The 26,453-nt window shown below is 41.8% G+C and overlaps 1 protein-coding gene across 1 annotated transcript in view; it reads right to left on the reverse strand.

Moving 5' to 3' along the window:
* Nucleotides 1–26,453, reverse strand: part of SPAG6 (sperm associated antigen 6) — a 67,886-nt gene that overhangs the window by 21,479 nt on the left and 19,954 nt on the right. The window contains exons 3-6 of the mRNA XM_038755903.1: nucleotides 19,874–20,040; nucleotides 16,948–17,131; nucleotides 1,269–1,474; nucleotides 361–534 (exon numbers count right to left, since the gene is read on the reverse strand). Of these exons, the coding sequence (XP_038611831.1) occupies nucleotides 361–534; nucleotides 1,269–1,474; nucleotides 16,948–17,131; nucleotides 19,874–20,040 (731 nt within the window). The remainder of the gene's footprint in view (nucleotides 1–360; nucleotides 535–1,268; nucleotides 1,475–16,947; nucleotides 17,132–19,873; nucleotides 20,041–26,453) is intronic.

Consider the following 26,453-nt stretch of genomic DNA (forward strand, 5'->3'; position numbering starts at 1 on the left):
ACTTCTCTGGGCCTCATTTCTCCTGTCCTGTGTCGTACATAGACGGGGAGCCCCATGTGGGACAGGGCCTGGGTCCATCCTAATCAATTTGTTTCTACCTTGGCGCTTAGCAGTGTTTGACACCTAGTAAGGGCTTAACAAAGGCCATAAAAAAAAGTAGAATGCCTTTTTCCAGGGTGTCATAAGAAGTCAGAAGTGGAGGTAAGGAAAGAAACCAGCGTTTTCAGCTCCCATCAATCAATGCTATTTATGTTCTGACCCCACCACCAGAACCTAAAATAGTTACCACCTACACCCCTCCGCCTTGCAAGCACACAATCTGGTGTTTTATTTAACATCCCCAAATTAACTGTGTTTTACCTCAGGCGTATGCTTTGCAATCTCTCTAATTAAAGTCGCAGCATTTTTCTTGACATATTCGTCTCTGTCCTTCAGGCACATAAATACAACTGGAAAAATTTCTGCTTCCACCACCATTTCTGCCAGATCCACAGAATGCTTCGCAATCTGACTAAGAGCAGAAAGCACCTGACGCTGATAAACAAAAAAAAAATTATGGTCTACTAGGGGGAATATACCATTTTTAGCATATCAATACGCATGAGTTTAAAGTATTCACCATAGAAGGAAAAGGAGGACAAGTTACTTTAGCTGTGGTTATTTCTGCTTTCTAGACCTTGCTAGAGGGTTTCTGAGAATCATTTCTAGAAATAAATTTATCTCCCTTACTTACATTATTACAGGATAAAAAAATGATCTGCATGCTAATCTCAAAATGTAGGAACTTGAAACTACAGTTTGGTTGCTAATTATAATACAAACCAATCCTTTTAAATCATCATTAAGATGTTCATTCATTCTCACGCAATTTTAGGATTTCCAGCTCACTAAATGTCTTCATTTAAAAAAAAACAGCAAAAGTTCTAAAGGTTCAGAAATTTTAAAGAGTTTTAAACACTAGTAAACCAGTAATACCTGGCAGAATATAACTGCTAAAATGACCCCTGATGCTCTTGGCAATAACTTTCTGTTTAAAAAAAAAAACAACGAAAAAAGAAAAAGAGCACGACACCTGTTTTAAATTTCTCCTTTCTGAAGTATTTTCTGAAGTGCAAAAGGGCTACCCAAGACAACCAAATCGTTTCTTGCCGAATGGTCATCGTAAAAATCTTCTACGTTAACCGTTAACTTTCAGCAAGCATTTCAAACGGTCTCAGGTTAGGAACACATCCCGTGCGATGCCGGTTTTGAAACGCATTTAAGAGTACCTTCAGTTTAGCGTCGGGGTTCAGGATCATCTGGGCTAAATGAGCAATAGCCCCAGCATCCACCACTGTCTGCGCTAACTCTGGCAAGTGCTTTGAAATATCACTGAGGGCTGAGGCAGCAATCCTTTTCAAAGCAATTTCGGGCTCCTGGATACACAGTACTAAAAGAGGAACTGCTCCCGCATCCACCACAGCTTGGGACAGTTCTGTGGGTCCAAGAAAAGTAATTAAGTGAGTATGGGTGAATGACCCTTGTGCAAGCCATTTTTCACCCTGACAGATACAGCAAAGGAAAAAGGGGAGGGGGTACTTCACTGTCTCGACATCTGCATTTCAAATCAGCCCTCCTGGTTTCATAAACCATGTGGACCAATCCTCAGCTGAAAAGAATACAGGTCAATAGATGGACCCCCCATTTACATGCACACATTTGAGGTAGATTAGGCTGAAATGGCTTGTTATTCTGTTTAAAAAGAGGGAGAGAGAGGGAGAGAGACAGAGTAAGCAGATGTCAGCTGTTTAAGTCCTGACTATTCTGCGCTCATCAATAGCCAAGCATTTTATGCATGGCTCACAACAAGAGAGAAAGCCAAAGTTCCAAAATTTTACCAACCAGCCTAATTAAACAGTATTTTATCTTGTTTATATAAGCAGATACTAATGTGGATTGAGTGCCCGATACAGTAGTACAGATTTTTAACATTCCATTCATTTGAAAACACGGGAAAATGCACTTTACTTTTTTGGTGATCCTAAATGGGGTTTTTCACCTCACGCTGAAAATATTTTTGAAGGGATGGAAAACATTTAGACTGTAATTCCTGTAATATAGCTAAGTAGTCAACTAAATTTATTTCCCTTTCTATAAGTCAGAATTGTACAGGGTTCATTCTAGCTAATTTTCCTGTAGTTTCAGAGTATGTGGGTTAATACAGTAGAAATGGGTTTTAAAAACAAAAATGGGGAAAATGCAGCAGCTTCCAAAATGTAACCAAACAACCCCCAGTTAATTTTACTCTATTAATTGTATAAATACATTTTGTGATATCTTACCTTTTGGTCTAGCCCGTATCACTTCCCATGTATTTCCCCTGACCATATTCTTAAAAATGAAGCCTAACTTCATTTCACTTATCGATGTTTTTCATGCAATGAAATGAATGTGCTTAATTTTTCCAAATGTCTTTTCCAAAAGTACACTTCCAAAAATGTAAAAGGTGCCCAAAATAATATTAGAAAAGACTAGGGGGTGATCAATATTTGTGATTTTTTTTCAATCATTTTAATGATTTATAAACTCAGGAATAAGAGGGAGGTTGGAAATTTCAGTCTGTTACATTTCTCATGCACAAGGGCCATATAGACAATTAAGGGTTCTTCATGAAAGCCAGTTCTTTTTCTTCATCATAAAAGTTTCTAAAATTGTCCACTTTCATGCCTGTGCCTGGTTGTGGGACTGGGAAGATATTTCTGAGGTATCCCCAGAAATGGGGCTGGGAGATTCTGAACAGCTTTTTGGAGGAGGCTTGGGGACATTTTTTAAAACTGCCATCCACTGACCAGGCTTTCCAGAGCCTAAGGGCTTAGTTGCCTGCACCCCTCTTTTTGTTAATGACTATTTAGCACCCTGGTGTGCTTATCACCTCCCCCCATAATGTCTTCCTCCAGGAAAAAAAAAATACAAAAAACTTGGGTGAATTTCCTAAGGTCACTGACAAATATATCAGTGGGTGTGGAAAAAAAAAGACACTTCTTCACTCTAAAGAATACACCTGGCATTCTACACCTAATTGGATATTTACATGTAATTTCCTCAAAAATCAGAAATGGGAGAAAGATATATAATAGCGAGACACACAAAGGCACCAGGACAAGCCACTGGGGCATCAGCAAAGGAATAGATTGCCTCAGAGGCAACTTAAAAGCCACTGATGAAAAAATCTGAAGACTGACAAGGAAGCAGGTTGCTCCTGGGGAAATATTTCATTGCTTTCCACCAGGAAGGTCAAATTACCTCACATAGAGAAAAAGAAAATAAAAAAGAATTTTTAAAATCAGCATCCTAACGTGCCAATAATTGAGCATCTCTTAGGTACCTCGCAAGCGTTCACAACCTAAACCTGGCAGGCTGAACATCCTCCCTAAAATTTTAAGTCAGATTGTTGGGTTTTTTTAAATTCCAAAATATAGACACTATTGATCATGTCTCTTTTTTGGAAGGGCACCATTTCTGATGCAATGATGTGCAGAACACATTTGTTTTAATAGTGTGACTGGAAGCAGTTCCTCGGCTCGTTCTATTTTCCCCATCTTGACAGTTTTACTAAGCATAAAGTCTATGTATCAAAATACAGCTGGTGAAAAAGTGTCGCTATTACATTTCAAAAAGTCCCCGTCCCCCCCACCTCCCCACTCCCCTTCATCGTTCTCACACGGGCTCTCACTTCCCTCCTCCTCCACTAATTCCCTCCACTGTGGGGTGCTGCTCTATAGCTGCAAGGCTGAGGATGGGGGAAATGCCAACGATGATACATGTTGGCTCATTCTGTCTCCTTCCCCTTAGTTCCTACTTTGTGCCTCCTCTTCCGTCCCTGACGGTCTCCCTGGGCATTTCTAAAAGCCTCTTCCTGTCTTTGAGCCAGTGGGCATTTTCCTCCTGTTCCTTCTCCGGCTCCCAAAACCTCCCACCTCGCTGGCATCCCACCCCGCTGTCTGCTTTCTTCATCCTCCGCTAAGATTTCTGGTTCTACTCAAGGTTATTTCAGATAGCTTCCCGGTTTCAATTCTCTGCCCGGTTTCCTTTTAATCATAAATTAAAGAGCTACTGCACCGGCACAGATGCCTGCTAAATGTGAGGCAGAGAGAGCCAGGGAACAAGGAACCCAACTTTGGTTTCTGGAATCTGTTGTGCTTTCTTCTCATCTGAGAGTTCGGGTAAGGCCCAGAAATAATATTTGGGAGTAGCAAAATGGATGTCTCTGTTTCTAGGCCATGCTCATAGGAGGGTTGATCAATTACAAAATGGGTAAAATGAAGTTATAATGTATGTAGATGGAAAGCTACAGCATTTATCTGAAGAGGGAAATGAGGAGCTCATTTTTAAAAGTGACCCAGGAAGGCATGCCTCACAAAATAGAAACTTAGAAAGGAGGGCGAGAATGTTGATTTTTCAATAACACGGTGTAATGCAGTTACGTTGCCCTACCTTTGCTTTATTTCCTTTTCTTGTTACTTAGGTCATTTCCCTGCCATAATTCTGGCAGTTAAAGCTTAAAGCAAGTAAAAAAACAAACTTTCAGTTTATTTTACCTGCCACTCTTTATCAAGAGGGGGAAAAATGTAACTTGAACAGAAGCTCGTCTGTCCAGATGAAATCAGATTTACCTTATAAAGTTGTTTGCGGACCACTGGCAGACAACTGAAGGCACAGCATTCAAACTAGCTGGTAGATGATTGCAGTGACCAAATAGGTGGTGCTCTCCTGGCCCGTGAATAGCTCATTGTTGAGCGGTGGAACTGAGACAGCCTTCTCAGTGGGACTGGAGCATCAGAAAAAAGATCAGCTAATCACAACGCCTCCTGCTTTGTCTCCCTTAGCTATGCCTTGCTTGCATCCCTCCGGAAAAATGTATAATCCCTCTAGAGGGACTACGACGAGAGGGCTCAGGCTGATATGGATCTCTGAGTGTGTCTGATAGACACAGAATCTCTGTCCTGCCAGATTTTCCCTCCAGCCACTGTTTAAGAGCATGGATTTTTTTTCATACCAGTGGAAATGCTATTTTATGTCAGCCATCACTACTTGCACCAAAATGTGTGGGCTTTAACACAGCCACATATTAAATCAGGAAACAAAGCACACTCAAAATAATTTCTGGAAAATTTCTGTAGGGGAGTTATGAACCCAGCACAAAAAGATGCCCCTAATAGAACATTCATGTATGCACCTGTTTCTTATTGATTGTTTCCTTTTGCTCTCATCTTCTTTATGTATGTACTATTAGATACTATGTAGACTAAGTTATTCAAGGGCAGGGACTGTACCCTTTAATTTTATATGATTTCTAAACATCTAGTCTGGTGCTGTGCACACAACAGGCCCTGAGTGCAGTGTTCTGTACATAGTAGGTGCCTAGTACAGTACTGTGCACACAGTAGATGCCTAATACAGTTGGTATCCAGGATAGTGCTCTGCAGGGCCAATGATAATGAATAATAATGCTGTTGATCGTAAGATCTATGGCAAGAACATGTTGGGTTTTATGGGCCAAAGAGATGTAAGTCATTGGGAAACAGAAAGACAGAAATTGGAAAGGAGACAGGAACAGGGAATGTCTCCAATCTAATTAATTTGTATCTACCCCAGAACTTAGTATAGAGCCTGGCACATAGGAAGAACTTGAAAAAAAATCATTTTTTTAAAAAAGGTGAGAAACAGAAGAAGCAGTGTTGCCTAGTGGAAAGAGTATGGGCTTGAGAGTCAGAGGACCTGGCTTTCTGTCCTGGCTGCTGTGTGACCTTGGGCAAATCAATTAATCTGTGCCTCAGTTACCACATCTGTAAAATGGGGATTAAAACTACAAGCCCCATGGGGACATGGGCTGTGTCCAGCCTGATTATCTTATATAAACCCCAGCGCTTAGAAAAGTGCCTGGCACATAGAAAGCGCTTAACAAATACCATTTAAAAAAGGGGAGGTGAGTCTACAGGGCAATCTGAAGTGGGGAGCAAACACCAAAGGAAGAGTGGAGTGCCAGAAAAAATTTTAAGTGGCCATGCAAAATCTGTCCACTTAGATCTAACTGATCATTTTAAGTGATTTGGGCAAAGATAATTTCCCCTGAATTACCCTGATCATTCTCAACTCCGCCTTTTATTTTGGCTGTGGAGACTCTGGGCAGAGCGATGGACAACATCTCTGATCCTGGAGCAGTTATCCTGGGGGAGTGATGTGGTGGGAAAGGGTGTTGGCTGGGTTCTAATCCTGGCTTTGTCGCTTGTCTCCTGTGTGACCTTGGGCAAGTCACAACTTCTCTGTGCCTCAGTTACTTCATCTGTAATATGAGGATTAAGAGTGTGAGCCCCGTATGGGACAGAGACTGTGTCCAACCTGATTAACTTGTATCTACTCCAGCACTTAGAAACAGTGCTTGGTACATAGCAAGTGCTTAACAAGTACTATTATTATTATTATTATCAATAACAACAACAATAACAGTGATGGTATTTATTAAGCACTTACTATGTGCAAAGCACTGTTCCTGGGGAGGTTACAAGGTAATCAGGTTGTCCCATGTGGGGCTCACAGTCTTAATCCCCATTTTACAGATGAGGGAACTGAGGCACAGAGAAGTGAAGTGACTTGCCCAAAGTCACACAGCTGACAATTGGCGGAGCCAGGATTTGAACCCATGACCTCTGACTCCAAAGCCCGGGCTCTTTCCACTGAGCCACGCTGCTTCTCTCAGACTTTATTGAGGCAGCTGACTGGCTTAACAACTCTGCCTTCTCTGTTTCCTCTGAAATATATGCATAGAGATTGAGAACTTTAGCATAATAGAAGGTGCTGAATTGTTCTTAGCCTCTACGCATATATTCCTGAGGAAACAGAGAAGGCAGAGTTGTCAAGCCAGTCAGCTGCCTCAATAAAGTCTGATTCTCGGAGATGTCACGGACAAGGAACAGAAGATCAGATTGGCCTTACAGCCATTTATGCAGATGCTTAAATCTCAGTTTAAATCATTCGGGGTTTCCCCAGAGACTGCCAATCAATCAATCAATTGTATTTATTGAGCACCTTCTGTGTGCAGACTGCTGTACTAAGCGTTTGAGAGAGCACCATACAACAGAGTAGGTAAACACCACAGTGACCTTATAGTCTAGAGGAGCTTACAGTCTACAAAATGTAAAATCCTTATACAGTGGTTAAACACAATTAAGGCAATGCAATAAAGGAATGGGAGGAGACAGTTGCTTTTCATCAAATTATTTGTTATACACTAACAATGTACCTGATGCTATATAAGAGCACCCGTATATATGTATATATGTTTGTACATATTTATTACTCTATTTATTTATTTATTTTACTTGTACCTATCTATTCTATTTATTTTATTTTGTTAATATGTTTGGTTTTGTTCTCTGTCTCCCCCTTCTACACTGTGAGCCCACTGTTGGGGAGGGACTGTCTCTATATGTTGCCAACTTGGACTTCCCAAGCGCTTAGTACAGTGCTCTGCACATAGTAAGCGCTCAATAAATATGATTGATTGATTGATTGATACAGAAGGTCCCTTCCCAGAGTTGATGTTAGACAGAACACCTATGGGACACAGGAATGAAACTGTTTTTTAGTAGTAATTAAGTCTCCAGAGAGGCCAAAGAGGAAACGAACATTAATACATGACCCTTCTCTTTTGAAAAAAAAATACCAGGGCAGTATTTCTGCAGTTACTGGCCTCAGCTAATCTCACTCGGTTGCACTTTTTTAAATAACACTAGTTAACCATTTACTTTTTTGTTGCCATCCAAACTGCTACTATGTTGATAATAATAATAATAATAATAATGGCATTTATTAAGCGCTTACTAGGTGCAAAGCACTGTTCTAAGCGCTGGGGGGGATACAAGGTGATCAGGTTGTCCCATGGGGGGGCTCCCAGTCTTCATCCCCATTTTCCAGATGAGGGGGTACATATTTGTATGTACATGTTTGTACATATTTATTGTTTGTACATATTTATTACTCTATTTATTTTACTTGTACATATCTATTCTATTTATTTTATTTTGTTAGTATGTTTGGTTTTGTTCTCTGTCTCCCCCTTTTAGACTGTGAGCCCACTGTTGGGTAGGGACTGTCTCTATATGTTGCCAACTTGTACTTCCCAAGTGCTTAGTACAGTGCTCTGCACACAGTAAGCGCTCAATAAATATGATTGATTGATTGATTTACTATATGCCAGGCACTGTACTAAGTGCAGGAGTAGATACAAGCTAATCAGGTTGGATACAGTCTATGTCCCACGTGAGCTCACAGTCCTAATCCCTATTTTACAGATGAGGTAACTAAGGCACAGAGAAGTTAAATGACTTGCCCAAGGTCACACAGCAGGTACATGGTGGAGCCGGAATTAGAACCCAGGTCCTTTGACTCCCAGACCCGTGCTCTTTCTGCCAGACCACACTTGGACTGGAATCAAGGGTACAAATCCAGAAGCTGCGTGGCTCAGTGGAAAGAGCCCGGGCTTTGGAGTCAGAGGTCCTGGGTTCGAATCCCGGCTCCACCACATCTGCTGTGTGACCTTGGGCAACTCACTTCACTTCTCTGAACCTCAGTTACCTCATCTGGAAAATGGGGATTAAAACTGTGAGCCCACGTAGGACAACCTGATCACCTTGTATCCCCCCCCAGCACTTAGAACAGTGCTTTGCACATAGTAAGCGCTTAACAAATGCCATTATTATTATTATTATTATTATTATTATTATTATTATTATTATCCAAGGGTGGCCTAGTGGAAAGAGCATGGGCCTGAGAGTCAGAGGCCCAGGAGTCTAATCTCAGCTCCACCACATACCTGCTCTGTGACCTTGGGCAAGTCATTTAACTTCTCTGTGCCTCAGTTCCCTCAACTGTAAAATGGAGATTAAATACCTGTGCTCCCTCCTACTTAGATTGTGAGTCCCATGCAGGATAGGGACTGTGTCTGACCTAATTAACTTGTACCTCCCCAGCATTCAGAACAGTGTTTGGCATGTAGTAAGCGCTTAACAAGTACTATTTTTAAAAAAATTTCACCCACCACAACTCTCCACTTCAATTATTAGTTGCCGTCATCTTCTGCCCTGGGGGAAGGCCCACCTCCAATTATCTGAGGGATTTTCCTGTCTTTCTTACCTACCTTCTTTCAATCAATCAATCAATCGTATTTATTGAGCGCTTACTGTGTGCAGAGGACTGTACTAAGCGCTTGGGAAGTACAAGTTGGCAACATATAGAGACAGTCCCTACCCAACAGTGGGCTCACCTTCTCTTTCCTTATGCTGACCCCCAGAGACTTCAGTATTCATGTGGATGTTCCAGACAAACTTCCAGATGCCCACTTCCTCTCACTCCTTGACTCTGCTGACCTCCTGCTCCATCCCACCTCACCCACTCACCATCAATGCTTGGCCACGTGGGGGAATAATAAGAACAATAATAATTGTGGTACTTGTTAAGCGCTTACTATTTGCCAAAGACCATACTAAGCGCTGGGGTAGGGACAAGATAATCAGGTCCCATACGGGGCTCATTGTCAAAGCAGGAGGGAGAACAGGTCTTGAATCCACATTTTACCAACGAGGGAACTGAGGCACAGAGAAGTTAAGTGACTTGCCCAAGGTCATAGAGCAGGTACTTGGTGGAGCTGAGATTAGAATCCTGGTCCTCTGACTCCCATTCATTCATTCATTCATTCAATCGTATTTATTGAGCGCTTACTGTGTGCAGAGCACTGTACTAAGCGCTTCGGAAGTACAAGTTGGCAACACATAGAGACGGTGCCTACCCAACAGCAGGCTCACAGCCTAGAAGGGGGAGGCAGACAACAAAACATATTAACAAAATAAAATAAATAGAATATGTACAAGTAAAATAAATAGAGTAATAAATATGTACAAACATATATACATATATACAGGTGCTCAGAACCATGCTTTTTCCAGTAGACAATCCAGTGAAGAGATAGACGAAAGAGGGAAAAAAAAAACCACCAAGTGGTGTTCAGGATCAGTTTTTGTTAGAATCATATGAATTTCATGAGATTAATCTCCACAGAGTGAGAGGCCCTGCCGTGCTGAAACTAATTAATAAATGCTAGAGACAGCAATCATGAAACTGATAAGAGGCAGATTGTTTTTATTCCTGGGGAGTGAATGAGTATTGAAAATCAGATCCCCAAGTTCAAGTTGCAGCTTAGCGGAAGTGGGAGAGGGCCAAGGAAGCACAGTTGGGAGGGGTGGCAGGTTTTCCTGATCTCTAGGAGAAGATTAAATGGGCCTTGCTACAGCGCCTACTGAACTTTGGAAGCTGAACAGAGCTAGGTTACAGTTATTTGCCGATCAGAGGACTGAAAAAAAAATCAGGTTAAACCGCATTAAGGGCACTCTCTGTAGAAGATAGAAGTATCTAAATTATATATTATAAATTATTTATTTACATTAATGTCTGTCTCCCCCTCTAGAATGTAAGCTAACTGTGGGCAGGGAATGTTTCTACCAATTCTGTTGTACTGTACTCTCCCAAGCGCTTAGTGCAGTGCTCTGCACACAGTAAGCACTCAATAAATATGATGGATTGATTGATTAATTGCCCTTTCCTGCCAGCAGGCCTGAAAGGTTTGGTGGGACAGGTGGGATGGGCTTCAAGTCCCAGAAGTTTCTGGGTCTTGTAGTTACAGGGTTGGACCACGTTTGTTAGAAGCTTCCTGAACCCTCAGGGTGCATCACTCAAGCCCCAGGGAGAAAAGGCAGGGTGTTTTCAGATCAGTTCTGGGTTTGCTGTAGCTCTGAAAAATCCTAAATGTCTATGGACCAAGCTTCTCTGGAGCAGGGCTCCCTAGGGTAGCCTGACAAAAGACATACTGTCCTAGAATCCCAAAGGACCACTGACCCTCTCCTTAAGACTTTACAAAGGGAGGGGAGGTATCCCCATGGAAACTCTACTTTCCTTTATGGAATTTAATAATAACAATAGCGGGATCCGTTAAGCATTACTATGTCCCAAGCAATGTGCTAAACCCTGGGGTAGATACAAGTTAATCAGGTTGGACACAGCTCCTGTTTCATTCATTCAGTTGTATTTAATGAGCGTTTACTGTGTGCAGAGCACTGTACTAAGCGCTTGGAAAGTACAATTCATCAATAGAGACATCCCCTGTTTCACATAGGGCTCACAGTCTAAGGAGGAGGGAGAACAGGTATTTAACCCCCCATTTTACAGAGAAGGAAACTGAAGCACAAAGAAATGAAGTGACTTGCCCATTTTCACACAACAGGCAAGTGCCAAAGCCAGGACTAGATATTTAAACTCCTTTTCCCCACTGAATTCTGTGTCAGTGCCAAAGGAAAAGTACTTGCATATGCAGAAAGAACTGGTTTAAAAAAAAAAGACCTGAATTCAAAAACGATTTAAAATGCTCAGTAATTCATCCTTGGATACCCACATCTAAATCAAAAGCGGGATTAAAAAAAGGCTAATTGGACTAGATCAGAGCAAGATACTCAAATCTGAGATCAATATTAAGATCAGATGATTCTGCACACATGCAGTACATCTGGGGAGACAATCACAGACACTCACATATGACAATAAGAAACCCCACATTGGATAAGACCACTGACCCATCCAGCCCAATATTCCATCTCCAACGGTGGGGCCAAAGGACACTTGGAAGAACTGTAAGATGGACAAGGCTCCTCCTGGCAAGGAATGACCTCCATAACATACCACGTTTCCCATTTTGACCCCAGCATCTGAGACTTTATCCAACATCCTCCTGAACGTATTGACAGTTTCTTCCTGAACAACTTCCTATGATAACACATTCCATATGCTTAGCCCCCACTGGGTGAAAAAGTGTTTCCTTTTGTTGGTCTCGCACACATTCTCACTCACACACTTAGGAATCACACTGGCTTCTTGGACAGCTTTCTCTACATTACCTACAAGCCACCCCAACATCAAAAGGCATGACAGGACCTTAACAGTGGGATCTGCTTTGAGGTACCTCACCCAACCACTTATCCACAGTGAACCCTGATTTTTGTTTTTCAGAGAATTACCTAAATTGAATTCTAAATCCCCAGAAGTGGAGTCCCCTCTTGATCCCTGGGAGTCTTCACCACTGGGGCTGTGCAATAAATAATAATAGCAATTGTTTTATATGTTAAGTGCTCATTATGTGCCAAATACTGTACTAAATGCGGAGCAGATACAAGACACGGTTGGACACAGTCCCTGTTCCAGATGGGGCTCACAGTCTAAGTAGGAGGGAGAACAGATATTGAATCCCCACTTTGCTGATGAGGAAACTGAGGCATAGAGAAGTTAAATGGCATGCCCAAGGCCACACATCAGGCAAATAATTGACCCAGGATTAGACCCCAGGTCCTCTGGCTTCCAAGCCCGTGTTCTTTCTACTAGGCCATATAAACCCTGAGCAGGCTTGGACATAGCCCATCACCAATCCCCATTTCATGCCAGGGTCATGTTCAGTTGGCTGCTAGTCCCAGCAGCCCTTGGAACAACAATAATAATAATAAAAATAATGATAATTGTGGTATTTGTTAAGTGCTTACTATGTGCCAAGCACTGTACTAAGTGCTGGGGTAGATACATGATCATCAGGTTCCACATGGGGCTCACGGTCTGAAGTAGGAGAGAGAATGGGTACTGAATTCCCATTTTGTAGATGAGAGAATTCAGGAACAGAGAAGTTAAGTGACTTGCCTAAGATCACACAGCAGGTATGTGGCCTTTCCCTTCTACCTCTCAGAAGGAAGTCTTTGGCTTCATCTGGTTCGGCAAATTGCCTTGTTATTTGGTTGTCGCAGTTTGGTAGCTGGTGGCCGGAAGTCTGGGGCCAAGGCAGAGGTGAAACAAAGAGAGCACCAAGCCCCTTTCTACACCCCTTCCTCTGTTGCAACTACCAATACTGATAATAATCTATGGATTATTGCTTTTACAGTTGGTAATTTGCAGGAAAAGATGGCTGCACACACAATATCTCCACACACAATACAAAAAATGTACCAGATGTACCCATTCCTGTCACAGGTTTCATGTTACAGATTTCAAATTCCTACTAAACATCACACCTCCTCCAGGAAGCCTTCCCTGATATCTCTTAACCCCACACCTAATTCCCCCTCCCGTCTTCATCCCTTAAGCACTCAGATACCCCAACCCTGCCTTTATGTACACAGCCTTATTTATACTCAGTTGCTTCCCCTACCTGTAATTTTATTTTAATCTCTGTCTCCCCTGCTAGACTGTAAGAAACTTGAGGGGAGGGATTGTTTTTATTTATTCTATTGGACCCTCCCAAGTACTTAGTACGTTGCTTTGCACACCGGAAACGCTCAATAAATATCATTGGTTATCGACTGTTGTTCTGCTCCCTTATCTCCAAAACTACTTTGTAAGATGTAATCTTATTCCTTGCCCAAGCCCACCACACTTCATGTAAAACTTGGGAAATGGATCACATTCCTTCCCCTCCTCAGAAATCAACTATGCTGATAAGGTTGTGTTCTCAGTTATTACCTTGACTTGGTTTTCTTCTTCTACCTGTCAAGTGGAGTCCCTCTCATATTCGGGCACACTGACCCTGACTGAAGCCAATGAGAAATCCCTAAAACATCAGCATGATTTCATTCCTGCCCATCTCCTCATTCCCGCCTGCTCCCCACCTCCAGCTGTGCTAATGCTACCACCCCCACTCCCGTTTTTGCTGATGTGTGAGATTTCCCATTTGATTCGGCAGCCAGCGTGTCTCTAAGCTTTCCAGGATTGCGTAGATTTGGCAAATGAGGAGGGTTCACACACATGGAAACCAGCCATCAGGGATTAGAAACAGAGGCAGTCGGCGGGAATTTGGGATCTTCGAAAAGGGAATTGAAAGAAAGAGGGAGACGGGTCTCTATCGTTGACTTTCTACCGGTGGGAAACAGGCACGCTCTGGGAAGGCAGAGAATTGTTCTATGACCTGGAACAAATCACTTAACCTCTGCGCTCCCACCCCGAGTCTATAAAACGGCAAGGATATTGATAATATTCATAGCGGGCATGAGAACAGTTGTAGAATCATTCCCCTCCTGCCCGCTTCCTGTGTGCATTCAGGATATGCAGGGAGCAGCCCAAAGTCATAGGTAAACATCGAAAACAATTATCCAGGCAAGACGGGAAAGAAAGCCTCTGATGGTGTTTTGGTGATTCTTCTCTCCTTTCTACACACTCCTACTCCAGCTGCTCCTCTTTTCCTGCCCCCAAGATGGCTCCTGGATGCTGCACTGGGTTCTCAGGAGAAAGAGATGCTCCCACGGAGTGCTCCTGTTGGCATCTTCCTCTTAGAAGCTGCTCTGGCCAGGAGCAGTGCCCAGGAGGCTTAGCGAGGCTGCGGCCACTGCTGTGGCAGCTGGGAACACCAGGAGGCTGGAGTTCAGTCTCTCTTTTCCCCACCCCCCATCCCTGCTCTCCACTGTGCCTCTGCAGTGCAGAGTTCCACCAGACGGGATTTGGGAACATCCATTTACTACTCCCATCGGTTCAAGATCTAGATGGTCTATTTCTAGAGAAGCGGTGAGGCCTACTGGAAAGAGCACAGGCCCGGGGGTCCTTGGGTTCTAATTTCTGGTTCTGCAATTTCCTGCTGTGTGACCTTGGGCAAGTCACTTCACTTCTCTGGGTCTCCGTTTCCTCATCTCTGAAATGGAGATTCAATACTTGTTCTCACTCCCGCTTAAACCGTGTGCCTCATGAAGGACAGGAACTGTGTCCAATCTGCTTATATTGCATCTGCCCCAACACTTAGCAGAGTGCATGGCACATGGTAAATTATTATCATTATTATTATTATTATTGCATTTGTTTCCTCTTTCCCTGGTTTCCTTAGAATTCATCAAGGGCTCTTCAGCACTTGCCTCTCGGGAATCTGGCCTTACAGCAATTGTGCCATCGCTGACATTAATGAATAGGTGAAGATGGTTGTAGAAAAGATGCTCTCATGAGGAAGCATTAGGGAAAAGAAAGAGAGGGAAAAGTATGAGAAGATTCCCTCCTGCTGGACACGAAACACAAACACAGACTGGCATCAGGTAATTCTGGAAGGAAATCCTCTACCCCTGGTGTGAATGGAAATGATGTCTTTGCCATTTTGTGGAATAACTTAATTTCCTTCCTTTCAGAGAAATACCTGCCGTAATCTCTTTGGGGAGTTACTGGGCCCCAGGCCCCTAACTACTGTGAAATATTGAAATTCCAATGGGAATTCCATGTGGAAGCCAGATTAGAGCAGGAAATTTGAATGGATCTTGAAGACAGAGCCTATTTATGAGCTGTAACCATTTAGCCTCAGACCTCAAGAAAGGGACGGAGAGGTTCCGGGGGAGGGTGTCTGCATAAGAGTGTGTCGGGGGTTTGGCTATCCACTACAGATGTCACCCACCCTTGGTCCTTTGAAAGCCCTATATATATTATGATCTATGATCTGCTCGCCATGCGATCCCCAGACATACAAATGAATTGAGCATTCGGCATACTATTCTGCCTCCTCCATTCTACGCTGTTAAAACCACAAAATTCAAGAAAGCAGCTACTCTCGTTGTATCTACCATTTTCCTTTTCTAAGCCCTTCTGTGACTGGAGACGGGCTAGTACAGCAATCAAGTCAGGGTCCGACAGGCACCTGGACCAACATGGTGGTCATTCAGAAGAGGAACAGCTTCCTTTTGCATGTGCTTCTGATTCTCTGGGGTGGCGTGGCTGACCTCCAACTGCAGCTGGAGCTCTTGCTCCCTGGGTCATCATCATCATCATCAATCGTATTTATTGAGCGCTTCCTGTGTGCAGAGCACTGGACTAAGCGCTTGGGAAGTACAAGTTGGCAACATATAGAGACAGTCCCTACCCAACAGAGGGCTCACAGTCTAAAAGGGGGAGACAGAGAACAAAACCAAACCTACTAACAAAATAAAATAAATAGAATAGATATGTACAAGTAAAATAAATAAATAGAGTAATAAATATGTACAAACATATATACATATATACAGGGTCCAAAGCCAGCATGCCCTATCAGTACTCCCTCCCACTGGCACATAGCCAGATTTACATGCAAATATGTAGACACCCTCCTCCCACCCCACGGCGGGGGGAGGGGCCAAATTCCCACCTGTGAATTCTTTCCCAGCATTTAGTACAGTGCTCTGCACCCAGTAATACTATTACTTACTACTGGTACTCCTATTCCCCTCTAGACTGTAAGCTTGTTATGGGCAGAGAATGTGTCTGTTTATTGTTATATTGTATTTCCCAAGCACTTAGTACAGTGCTCTGCACAAAGCACTCAATAAATATGATTGATTGAATGAATGAACGAAGGAAGGAAGGAATACTATGGAGGAGGAGGAAGAAGCTCAACAACGAAAGCTATTCTCCCTCTGGATGGGAAATGGGCTCATTAGAAATACAACAGACGTACTTTTTACCTCAACAATCAATCAATCAATCGTATTTATTGAGCGCTTACTGTGTGCAGAGCACTGTACTAAGCGCTTGGGAAGTACAAGTTGGCAACATATAGAGACAGTCCCTACCCAACAGTGGGCTCACAGTCTAAAAGGGGGAGACAGAGAACAAAACCAAACATACTAACAAAATAAAATAAATAGAATAGATATGTACAAGTAAAATAAACAAATAGAGTAATAAATATGTACAAACATATATACATATATACAGGATAGGATACTCAACAGGATAGGATAGGATACTCAACAGGAGTAAGAAACCAAAAAACTTGCCAAATGAAGATTAAACTTTATGCATCTATTGTTCTTCATTCATTCAGTTGTGTTTATTGAGCAATACTGTGTGCAGTTTTTAACTTAAAGAGATAGCATGCTCTATTACCTGAATTATGTCTCGCGATATAGCCAAGTGCCCAGGCTGCCGCTTCCTTTACTCCTGGGTCAAAATCTTCCAGGCAGATTACCAGAGTGTCCAGGGCGCCACAGTCCACAATTGCTTGGGCTAGCTGAGGAGAATGTTTACCAACGGCCCGCAACACAAAAGCCGCCGCTTTCTTATAAAAACGCTAAAGCAAAAGAGGTAGATGTGAAGTCTAAGTTAGAACCTGCACATAAATTTTTAAAAAATCTACAGAAGAACATAGTTTTAGTGGCAGTTTTTAAGGCAGGAAGCTGAAACCAGCCTGCAAACCAATTGTGATTATCCAAGATTGTTTTTCCCCCTTAATCTTTAGCATAAGTGAACTGAGAAACAGAAAGTTTTCAATTACATTTCAGATTTGTACTTTTATATAATGGGATAAAATAGGAAAATCATGTTCCTTACAAACTCACAACAGAGTTATCATACAATTTCATATTTTGGGATTTCAAGAAGGTATTTGGTTTGCCCATGGGACCTAATAAATTGCTCTCATGTGTGGCTAAACTCTATGTGAACTGACGAATTTGTTTCCTTCGCTTGCCCTCAGTCTCTCAAGCATGGTAGGCCTTCCATGACCTCACACTAATCTTTCTGGTGCCCTAAGAGATCTTGAATAACAACTCTCTCCCAGATCTGCTGACAACAGGACAACCATGCTACCTTTCTGATAACTTCTGTCAAATCGGTTAGACAAATACTTTTTCCTTCAACTTAGTTTACAAAGAGCTTCCTGAGTGCCAAGGCATTACTCAGTTCTTTCTCCCTCCTCTTTTTAATTTTATATAAGTGGATACTTTCTTTCAATGGCAAATTTATTTTTGATGCTGAAAGGAAAGGGAAACAATGAAATAACATCCAGAGTTTGTTTGGTCAGCTCAAAGGAATTTAAAAATTACAATGTGTTACAATATATGCTAGAATTTTTGTTTGTGTATTTTTGTTTGCAGATAGCATTTGAATTCCCTCTCATAGATAGGTAATTAATTGGGAAGGAGAATTATGTTTGTGGCCTTATTTTTAAAGTCTGTGTCGCTATTTTTCTAGTTCTTAGGACTTGTATATCTGAAAAAGGTTCCATGAACCCAAATTAGGATACTAAAATTAGAATCCTTCCAAAAACTACAAGGAGAGAAAACTATGAAGTGTATTTATACTGCATTAAATGACATCTTGCTGGACGAATACGGAGGTCAAAGCCTTTTAACTAACAAAAATGATCTGTAATGACCACAAAATTTGCTACTCTCATTCTTTAAATTTCTTAAGTTCTTATTTAGTGATTTAAAAAAAAACAATGTATTTGTTATTACTGAAATAGAATTTTTGTAGTGATCTCAATTTTAAAGCAATACTTAATTAAAACTCAACAAAACAAAACACCAGTATGACACATATCACAACAGTGAACTCACTCTTCTCTGGAACATCTAGTTAAAAACATCACAGTTACTATTTCATTTCACAGCCACAGAAAATTTGGACATTACCTGTGAGTCATGAATGTACTCAGAGCTACAGCTAACTGAGGGCCCTACCTGCTCATTCTCTGATATCTTTTCCAGATCTCCTCCGTCTCCTCCAACTCACCTCACTTGTCCATTGCCCTCAAACAGAACTGGAGGACACTATCTTTAGGGTGACTCTTGGCCCCAAGGCCCACGTGAAATATATAGCAGATGATTGGCAGGGCAAAGGAGAAAATGGTCAATAGCACTTGAATAATAATAAACAGTTATGGTTTTTGTTCAGCGCTTACTATGTGTCAAGCACTGGGCTAAGCACTGGGATAGATACAAGTGAATTAGGTCGGACCCAGTCCCTTGTCCCACCTGGGGCTCCCGGTCTTATTCTTTGATCCCTCTGTTTGCTGATCCTGGGTCAGAATTCCCAAAGAATACTTGAGCCTTGCCGACTGGGGGGCCCCTAGTGATTGAGGGTCACTACCTTCTTCTAGGAAGGATGAAGATGAGGAAGAGCAGAAGTGAAGAGACAAATGGTGGCCTCCCACCTCAAAAGCCCAAGTGCTTTAGCTTCATCAGAATTTACTCCAGATTTGTTGATACTGCAGTGGCAGTATGAACTAATAATCATAATAACTGTGGTGTTTGTTAAGTGCTTATTATGTGAAGGGCACTGTACTAAGCACTGGGGTGGATACAAGCAAATCAGCTTGGACGCACTCCCTGTCCCACATGGGGCTCACCGTCTTAATCCCCATTTTCCAGATGAGTTAACTGAGGCCCAGGGACATGAAGTGACTTGCCCAAGGTCTTCCTTTGGATAAGTGGCAGAGCTGGGATTAGAACACAGGTCCTTTTGATTCCCAGGCCTGTGCTCTATCCACTAGGCCACACTGCACAGGAAAGCAAGTAGAACAGAATAAAGAGAACTCAGGGAAATAGAAAGCATTAATATCAAACAGGACTACTGTCTCTTTTCTCCTAAAGGAAAATTATAAGGTTGAAAGGGACTCAAGAGATTCTTTTCCAGGTCATACTGAATTTAAACCACCCCAGATATTTTTTTTGTCCCAAAAGATTCCAAAGGGAAGTGATTCCTTGCCCTCCCTTGATCTCTCACTGTAAGATCTCACAGTCCTCAAACTCAGGAAGTGCTTCTGCCCTTTGTCTTCACTGGAAACAGACTGGATGCTCACCATATTCCATATAATAATCCCTAATGTATTTGAAGGCTTTGTTGGGTTGGCAAATGGCTACTGCTGACAATAAGAGTACCAAGTAGCCTAATCTTCTAGTCTATTAATCATATTTAAAAAAACGAATTTACTGTAGTAGCTATATAATGATTAGTCAACCCAATTTTTTTTTTATCCAAACTTGCAACTTTCAATTGACATATAATTCATTAAAATAACCATCCTTACATTCTGTTCAGCCAGGGAATATACAAGCTGCGGAAGAATGTCTCCCTTTACAACCGCCTCAGCCAGGTCATCGTTATAATTGGCCAGTCTCCCAAGAGCCAAAGCAGCAGTCTGTTGAATAGTTGGTACAACATCCAGTAGAAGAGGTCGCAGCAAAGACATTACACCTGGGGAGAGTTAGGAAGGGAAAGGAATTCAAGCAGTTAGTATGGGCAGGGAACGTGTCTGCTACTTCTGTTGTATTGTACCCTCCTAAGTGCTTAATACAGTGTTCTGCACATAGTAAGCACTCAATAAATACCAGGTTGATTGATTAAAATCTCCTTCATAAACAGTCTTCCTTTGACCACGGTTTTGAGAATCCATCAGTCATATGCTGTGTTCTGTTTAGTCTGCCACACAATGCAGTTTGGAGTAACCACAGCTTTCCATGACTATGCTTTGATACACTACCTGTTGTTTCAAGTCGCCCTTGTGCTACTTCTCTACCCTCAGACCTCCCTTTGGTGCTCAAATCACAAGAATTAGTCAGACATGCAAGATTTATAACCTTATGCTAACTGGACTTCATACTGTTATGATCCAGAGGCAGAACTCTGCATTTTTCTCCTGACTCACTGTGATTTTATATTTTTGTCTGTAATCATGGCCTTATAAGCCACGCAAAAAATGAGGAATTTGCAAAGAGGGCCAGAAAAGTTAATTTAACCATGAAATTACTGTAATTTTCCTTTAACAAATGAACAACATTAAAATTAAGTGTTTAGTTACAAGTTTAGACGGTTTATTTTGATCCATTAGATTGCAAAATCCACGAGGGCAGGGATTGTGGGTTTATTTCTTTTGTTTGCTCCCCAAGAGACTAGTGCAGTGCTCTGCACAGTCGGTGGATGCAATATCGCTGATGATGACAACTGTCACAAATCTTTTCTAACTTAATCCAGTGTGCCCGAAGCCACGAAACCCCTAATCCCATCTGTGGTCCTATCAGTCACGGTTTTGACAACCACAAAAACTTCAGGAACATAACCCCAACAACCGGCATGGGAAAACTGCCCTTAAAATAACACTGTATAGAGTCATCCACTTAAAAGTAAGAAGAACTTCAGAGGAACAATGTGTGACGATTGGCAAATTGTACCTCTGAAAGCATTGAGAAAGTTTATATCTAGATGGCCAAACCTACAACTTCAATCCGTTTGCATTAGGGAGTGTGAAGCTAAATTATAATAACGTTCTTTCTTTTAAATTTTACATATGGATGAATGAATTGAGGAGGGGAAGAGGATCTAAAAATTATGCAAGGCATCATTGTTCTATCTTTGATAGTTTTTCTCATTTATTGGAGCTATTTATCTCAGTAACCCGGGTAACAAAGAAGAGCCGTGATTGGAACTCAGAGCCTTCACATCATCATCATCAATCGTATTTATTGTATTTATTGAGCGCTTACTGTGTGCAGAGCACTGTACTAAGCGCTTGGGAAGTACAAGTTGGCAACATATAGAGACAGTCCCTACCCAACAGTGGGCTCATAGTCTAAAAGTGTGTATCTGTGTGAAGACACAGTCTTCACGTGTGTATCTTCTTCTAGACTGTAAGCTTGTTGTGGGTAGGGACTCTATCAACTGTGTTCTGCTGTACTCTCTTAAGCTGTGCAAACAGTAAGTGCTCAAAAAATAAGGCTGACTGATTTGGCCAACTCTAGCCAGTCACTTTCTACCTGCCTACTATCTATATCTCAATTGGAAATAATTTCCCACTCAGAAGCTCCTTTGTGATGCTTCAGGGCCACCCCTGGAAAAAGGCCCCGTTCCACTTTTCATTGAATGTTAATCCCCATTTCACAGATGAGGTTAACTGAGGGCCAGAGAAGTTAAATGACTTGTCCAAAGTCACACAGTAGACATGTCGTGGAGCCAGGATTAGAGTCCAGATCTGTCTGGCTCCAAGGCCCATACTCTATCCACTCGGCAAGGCTGCTTCCTTGAGAGGAAGGGCTCATCTTTTATTTCTCCTGGATGTTCCTTAGCATTCTAGTACAGTGCTCTGTACCCACTGGAGAGAGCAAATGCTGCTACTACCACCCTTTCAGGAAATTAAACTTCCACAGCATAGTTTAGCTGTATAAAAAAGGAAACGAATTTTTGAATTTTTGAGATTCTTTCTAACATTTAAAATACTCATTGTTATATGTTTGAAATATACGGTTACTTCAAATTAATTTTAAACCTCCTAAAGAACTCCTACAGATAAACTTCTTAAAGGAATATCGGTTCACCCTCACAGCAAAACCATAAAAGCAGTTATACAGGGAAGGTTAAATGTTAATCCAAAACAGAGTAATTCAGGTAAACCAACCTAACTTTTTTTATGGTATTTGATAAGCACCTACTATGTGTCAGGCACTGTACTCAGCATTGGGGTAGATACAAACTCATCCAGTTTGACACAGTATGGCGCTCACAGTCTTAATCCCCATTTTACAAATGAGGTAACAGACCCAAAGAAGTGAGGTGACTTGCCCAAGGTCACACAGCAGCCAAGTTTCAGAGCTGGGATTAGAACCCAGGTCCTCTGACTCCCAGGCCTGTGATCTATCCACTAGACTATGCTGCTTCTCAAAGACCCTAAACACTGAATTTCCAAATTAACTGGCTATACATTTGAAATATTAACAGCCCATTAGCAGTTTGAGGTACTTAATTTCCCTAACACCCCATCAATAACAGGCAGTTAGTTATAGCAACCATATTTAAATGCACCATAGTATGTATAGTAGTTTGCAAGAAAATGCTAACACCAGAATAGTATCTAACAAGAAACTAAGTGCTAGCACTTATGAAACTCCTCCCAACATAATAAATACACTGCAGAATTTTCAGTGTCATTGGAACACCTAAAATGGAACAGCAATGTTCATTTGAAATTCTTTCACACACAGTGCTTAGATTTCTGCTTCCATCCATTATTATAAATCTATTATTTAAATAAGTCATAACAGGGATTCTTCTTCTGTGAAGATGTGTGAGAAATCCACAAAAAATTCAAACAAGTTACTTTTTGCATCTCTTATTTTAGGACCCAGACTAAATTATCTGTTGATTTTGGCAAACTTGTTACCTTGGGAAGCCTGTTTCCTTACTGAAAGCATATAAACAGTGTCAGTTTTGAAATTACACAAAGACCAAAATGTCTGCCTCATTTTGTGACCCACTCACGGATTCTCCAGCCCAACTTCTGAATGACAACAGGCTTGGCATTCGGGCCGTGTAGTGGTGTTCTCTCCCTTAAACAGAGTTTTAATTCAGCATGGCCCAAAGACCTGGGTCCTAATCCCAGCTCTGTCACTTGTCTGCTGTGTGACCTTACGCAAGTCACTTCAATTCTCTGTGCCTCCATTACCTCATCTGTAAATGGGGCTTAAGACTGTGAGCCCCACGTGGGATATGAATTGTGTCCAACCTTGTATCTACCCCAAGGCTTAGGACAGTGTCTGGCACAGAGTAAGTGCTTAACAAATACCATTTAAAAAATTAAGAGGAGAAACCAATGAAAAATCTAATCCAAATCTCCTCTCGGTCAGACAAACAAAACTGAGAACTCAGGGGTTGAACAGAGAAAACAAAACACGGAGTTTTACACACTTGTCCTGACAGCACAGATAATCAGAAAGTGAAAGTTGGGCTTCAGTGGAAGGCAAGTGGCCTTGGAATCGGCTGAGACACAGGGTTATGGAACACTAATAGTTAAAAGCATCCCAAAGATTTATGTCTAGATTTTTCAGAAACCCTAGTTACCTGACGGTCACCAGGCCCATTCTATTTATATAACATTAACTATTAGTGAATTATGGTATTTGTATGGTATTTGCGCTTGGTATCTACCCTACCCTCAGCCCTGCAGCCCTTACGTACAACATAGCCTAGTGGAAAGAGCCCGGGCCTGGGTGTCAGGGGACCTGTGTTCTAATTCTGACTCTGCCAAATACCTGCTGTGTGACCCTGGACAAGGTTTTTTTTGTTTGTTTTTTGAGGAGGAGGTTTAATGGTATATATTAAGCACTCACTAAATTTCAAGCACTGTTCTAGCACTGAGGCAGATATAAGTTTATCAGGTTGGACACAGTCCCTGTCCCCCACGGGGCTCACAGTCTAAATAGGAGGGAGATTGGGTACTGAATCCCCATTTTACAGGTAAGGAAACTTAGGCACAGAGAAGCTAAGCGACTTGCCCACGGTCACAAAGCAGACAAGTGGAAGAGCTGGGATTAGAGTACTTCCCAAGCGCTTAGTACAGTACTCTGCACACAGTAAGCGCTCAATAAATACGATTGAATGAATGAATTAGAGCCCATATCCTCTCTCAGGCCCGTATTCTATCCATTAGACCACTCTGCTTCTCGAAGCAAGTAACTTACCTAATCTATGCCTCAGTTCCCTTATCTGAAAAATGAGGATTCAATGCCTCTTCTCCCTCCTTCTTAGACTGTGAGTCCCATGTGGGACTTAGCTTGGTGCTTAGTGCTTAACAAATTCCACTACTATTATTATTATTATTATTATTATTGATAATATCCATCACCGCCCCCCCTCCCCAGACTGTGAGCTGGTTATGGGCAGGAAACATGTCTTCCAACTCTAGTACTGAATGCTTCCAAATGCTTAGTACAGTGCTCTGCCCACAGTAAGTGCTCAATAAATACCACTGTTGGATTGATTTGTTAAGCACTTATTATTTGTCAAGCACAGTTCTAAGCACTGGAGTAGATGAAAGTTAATCAAGTTAAACATCTAATCAATAATATGATCCAAACACTAGTTTGATTTTTGGCAGAAACATCAAGCACCCTTGGCTGGCTTAGGTTAGTGGACAGCCAGAGTCAGTAGTAGTTTTCACTGTTCTTAATACCAGGGAACGCAGGCGATTCCTAAAACAGAATATAAGGAATAATAGAAGAGGCCGCTATGGTGTTGACCTGCTCTCATATCTTTGATTTCCTTCTCTTTGTTCCTTTTTCCAAAGACCCCTTGGAGAAATCAGAAACCAAATCACCTTTAATAAGCACATCACAATGCAGTTTTGCAGAAACTCAAATTGCCTCAACAATCAACTGCCAGCTTTTGTCTATTTGCACATTATGGAAAAACTTGTAGATAATCACTGCTCCTGCTCCAAAGTTTTATAGCAACATGAAGAGTTTATCTGAGCAGTATTTCTTTTTTCTGCTGCTCTGGGACAACACAGAAAAACAACGAAAAATAATGAGACATCAGTGGCTGAGGATTCCAATATTTGTCGCTCATTCCATTTAAGTGGTTCACATACGTGTCAGCTCTCCCCATTATGATTTGCCAGATCCCATTTTCACCTTTTCAACTTCTTTCCCCAAAGCAATGGAAGCCCAGAGGGCTTGCATGCTCTTTCATAACTTTCTGGTGGTCCTTGGCAACCTGTCTCTCTCTGCCATCTACCTCTGATTATGATTTTATAGAGCAGCAAAACTATTCCTTGTGTGTCCCTGAGGATGTCCAGATATTTGGTTAACTTCTCTGACTGTCACTGCATACTGGACCCATGATTTATAATACGTCAATAATGACTCCAACATCTCTTTACCGAGTCATGAATGATCACTCCAAGCTGATCGCCATGTAGTTAATTTGAAATATTTTTCCCTAGGGGCATTATCTTGCACTTGCTCAAATTGAAGCTCATCTGCCATTTCTCAGCTCTATCATAAACCTCTGACATAAGAACATACTCATATCTAAGAACATCATATCATGTGCACTGCCATTACTGGGTCAGATCAATGGTCCGTTCAGCCCAAAATGCTTTCTCCAAGAGAGGTTTTTTGTTTTATTTTGTTTTTATGGTATTTGTTTTGCATCATGTGTCATAAGAGAAGCAACGTGGCTCAGTGGAAAGAGCACGGGCTTTGGAGTCAGAGGTCATGGGTTCAAATCCCACTCTGCCAATTGTCAGCTGTGTGACTTTGGGCAAGTCCCTTCTCTGTGCCTCAGTTACCTCATCTGTAAAATGGGGATTAAAGACTGTGAGTCCCCCATGGGACAACCTGATCACCTTGTAACCTTCCCAGCACTTAGAACAGTGCTTTGCACATAATAAGCGCTTAAAAAATGCCATAATCATTATTATTATATACTATTCTAAGCACTGGGGTAGATACAAGCTAATTCGGATAGACACAGTCCCACATGGGGGTCAGGGTCTAAATAAGAGGGAGAACGGGATAACTGAGTCCCAGAGAAGTTACACAACTTGCCCAAGGTCACACTGCAAGCAATTGGCAGAGCCGGGATTAGAATCCAGGTCCTCTGACTCTCAAGCCCGTGTTCTTTCTACTAAAGACAGAGTATGGTGGGAGAGAGGAGAGAATGGAAGCTTCTGCTCCTAGATACTTTCACTCCAAGGGTTGGAGAAGGAGGAATGGATTAACCTAACCCCCAGCTCCTTCCCTAGGCGAGGCAGTTTTAGAGTTTAGAACAGTGCCTGGCACTTAGAAAGTGTTTAACAAATACCGTAATTATTATTAGAGCAGGAGAAGAAAAATAAG

The sequence above is a fragment of the Tachyglossus aculeatus genome, chromosome 13, assembly GCF_015852505.1.
Source record: "Tachyglossus aculeatus isolate mTacAcu1 chromosome 13, mTacAcu1.pri, whole genome shotgun sequence".
Lineage (NCBI taxonomy): Eukaryota > Metazoa > Chordata > Mammalia > Monotremata > Tachyglossidae > Tachyglossus > Tachyglossus aculeatus.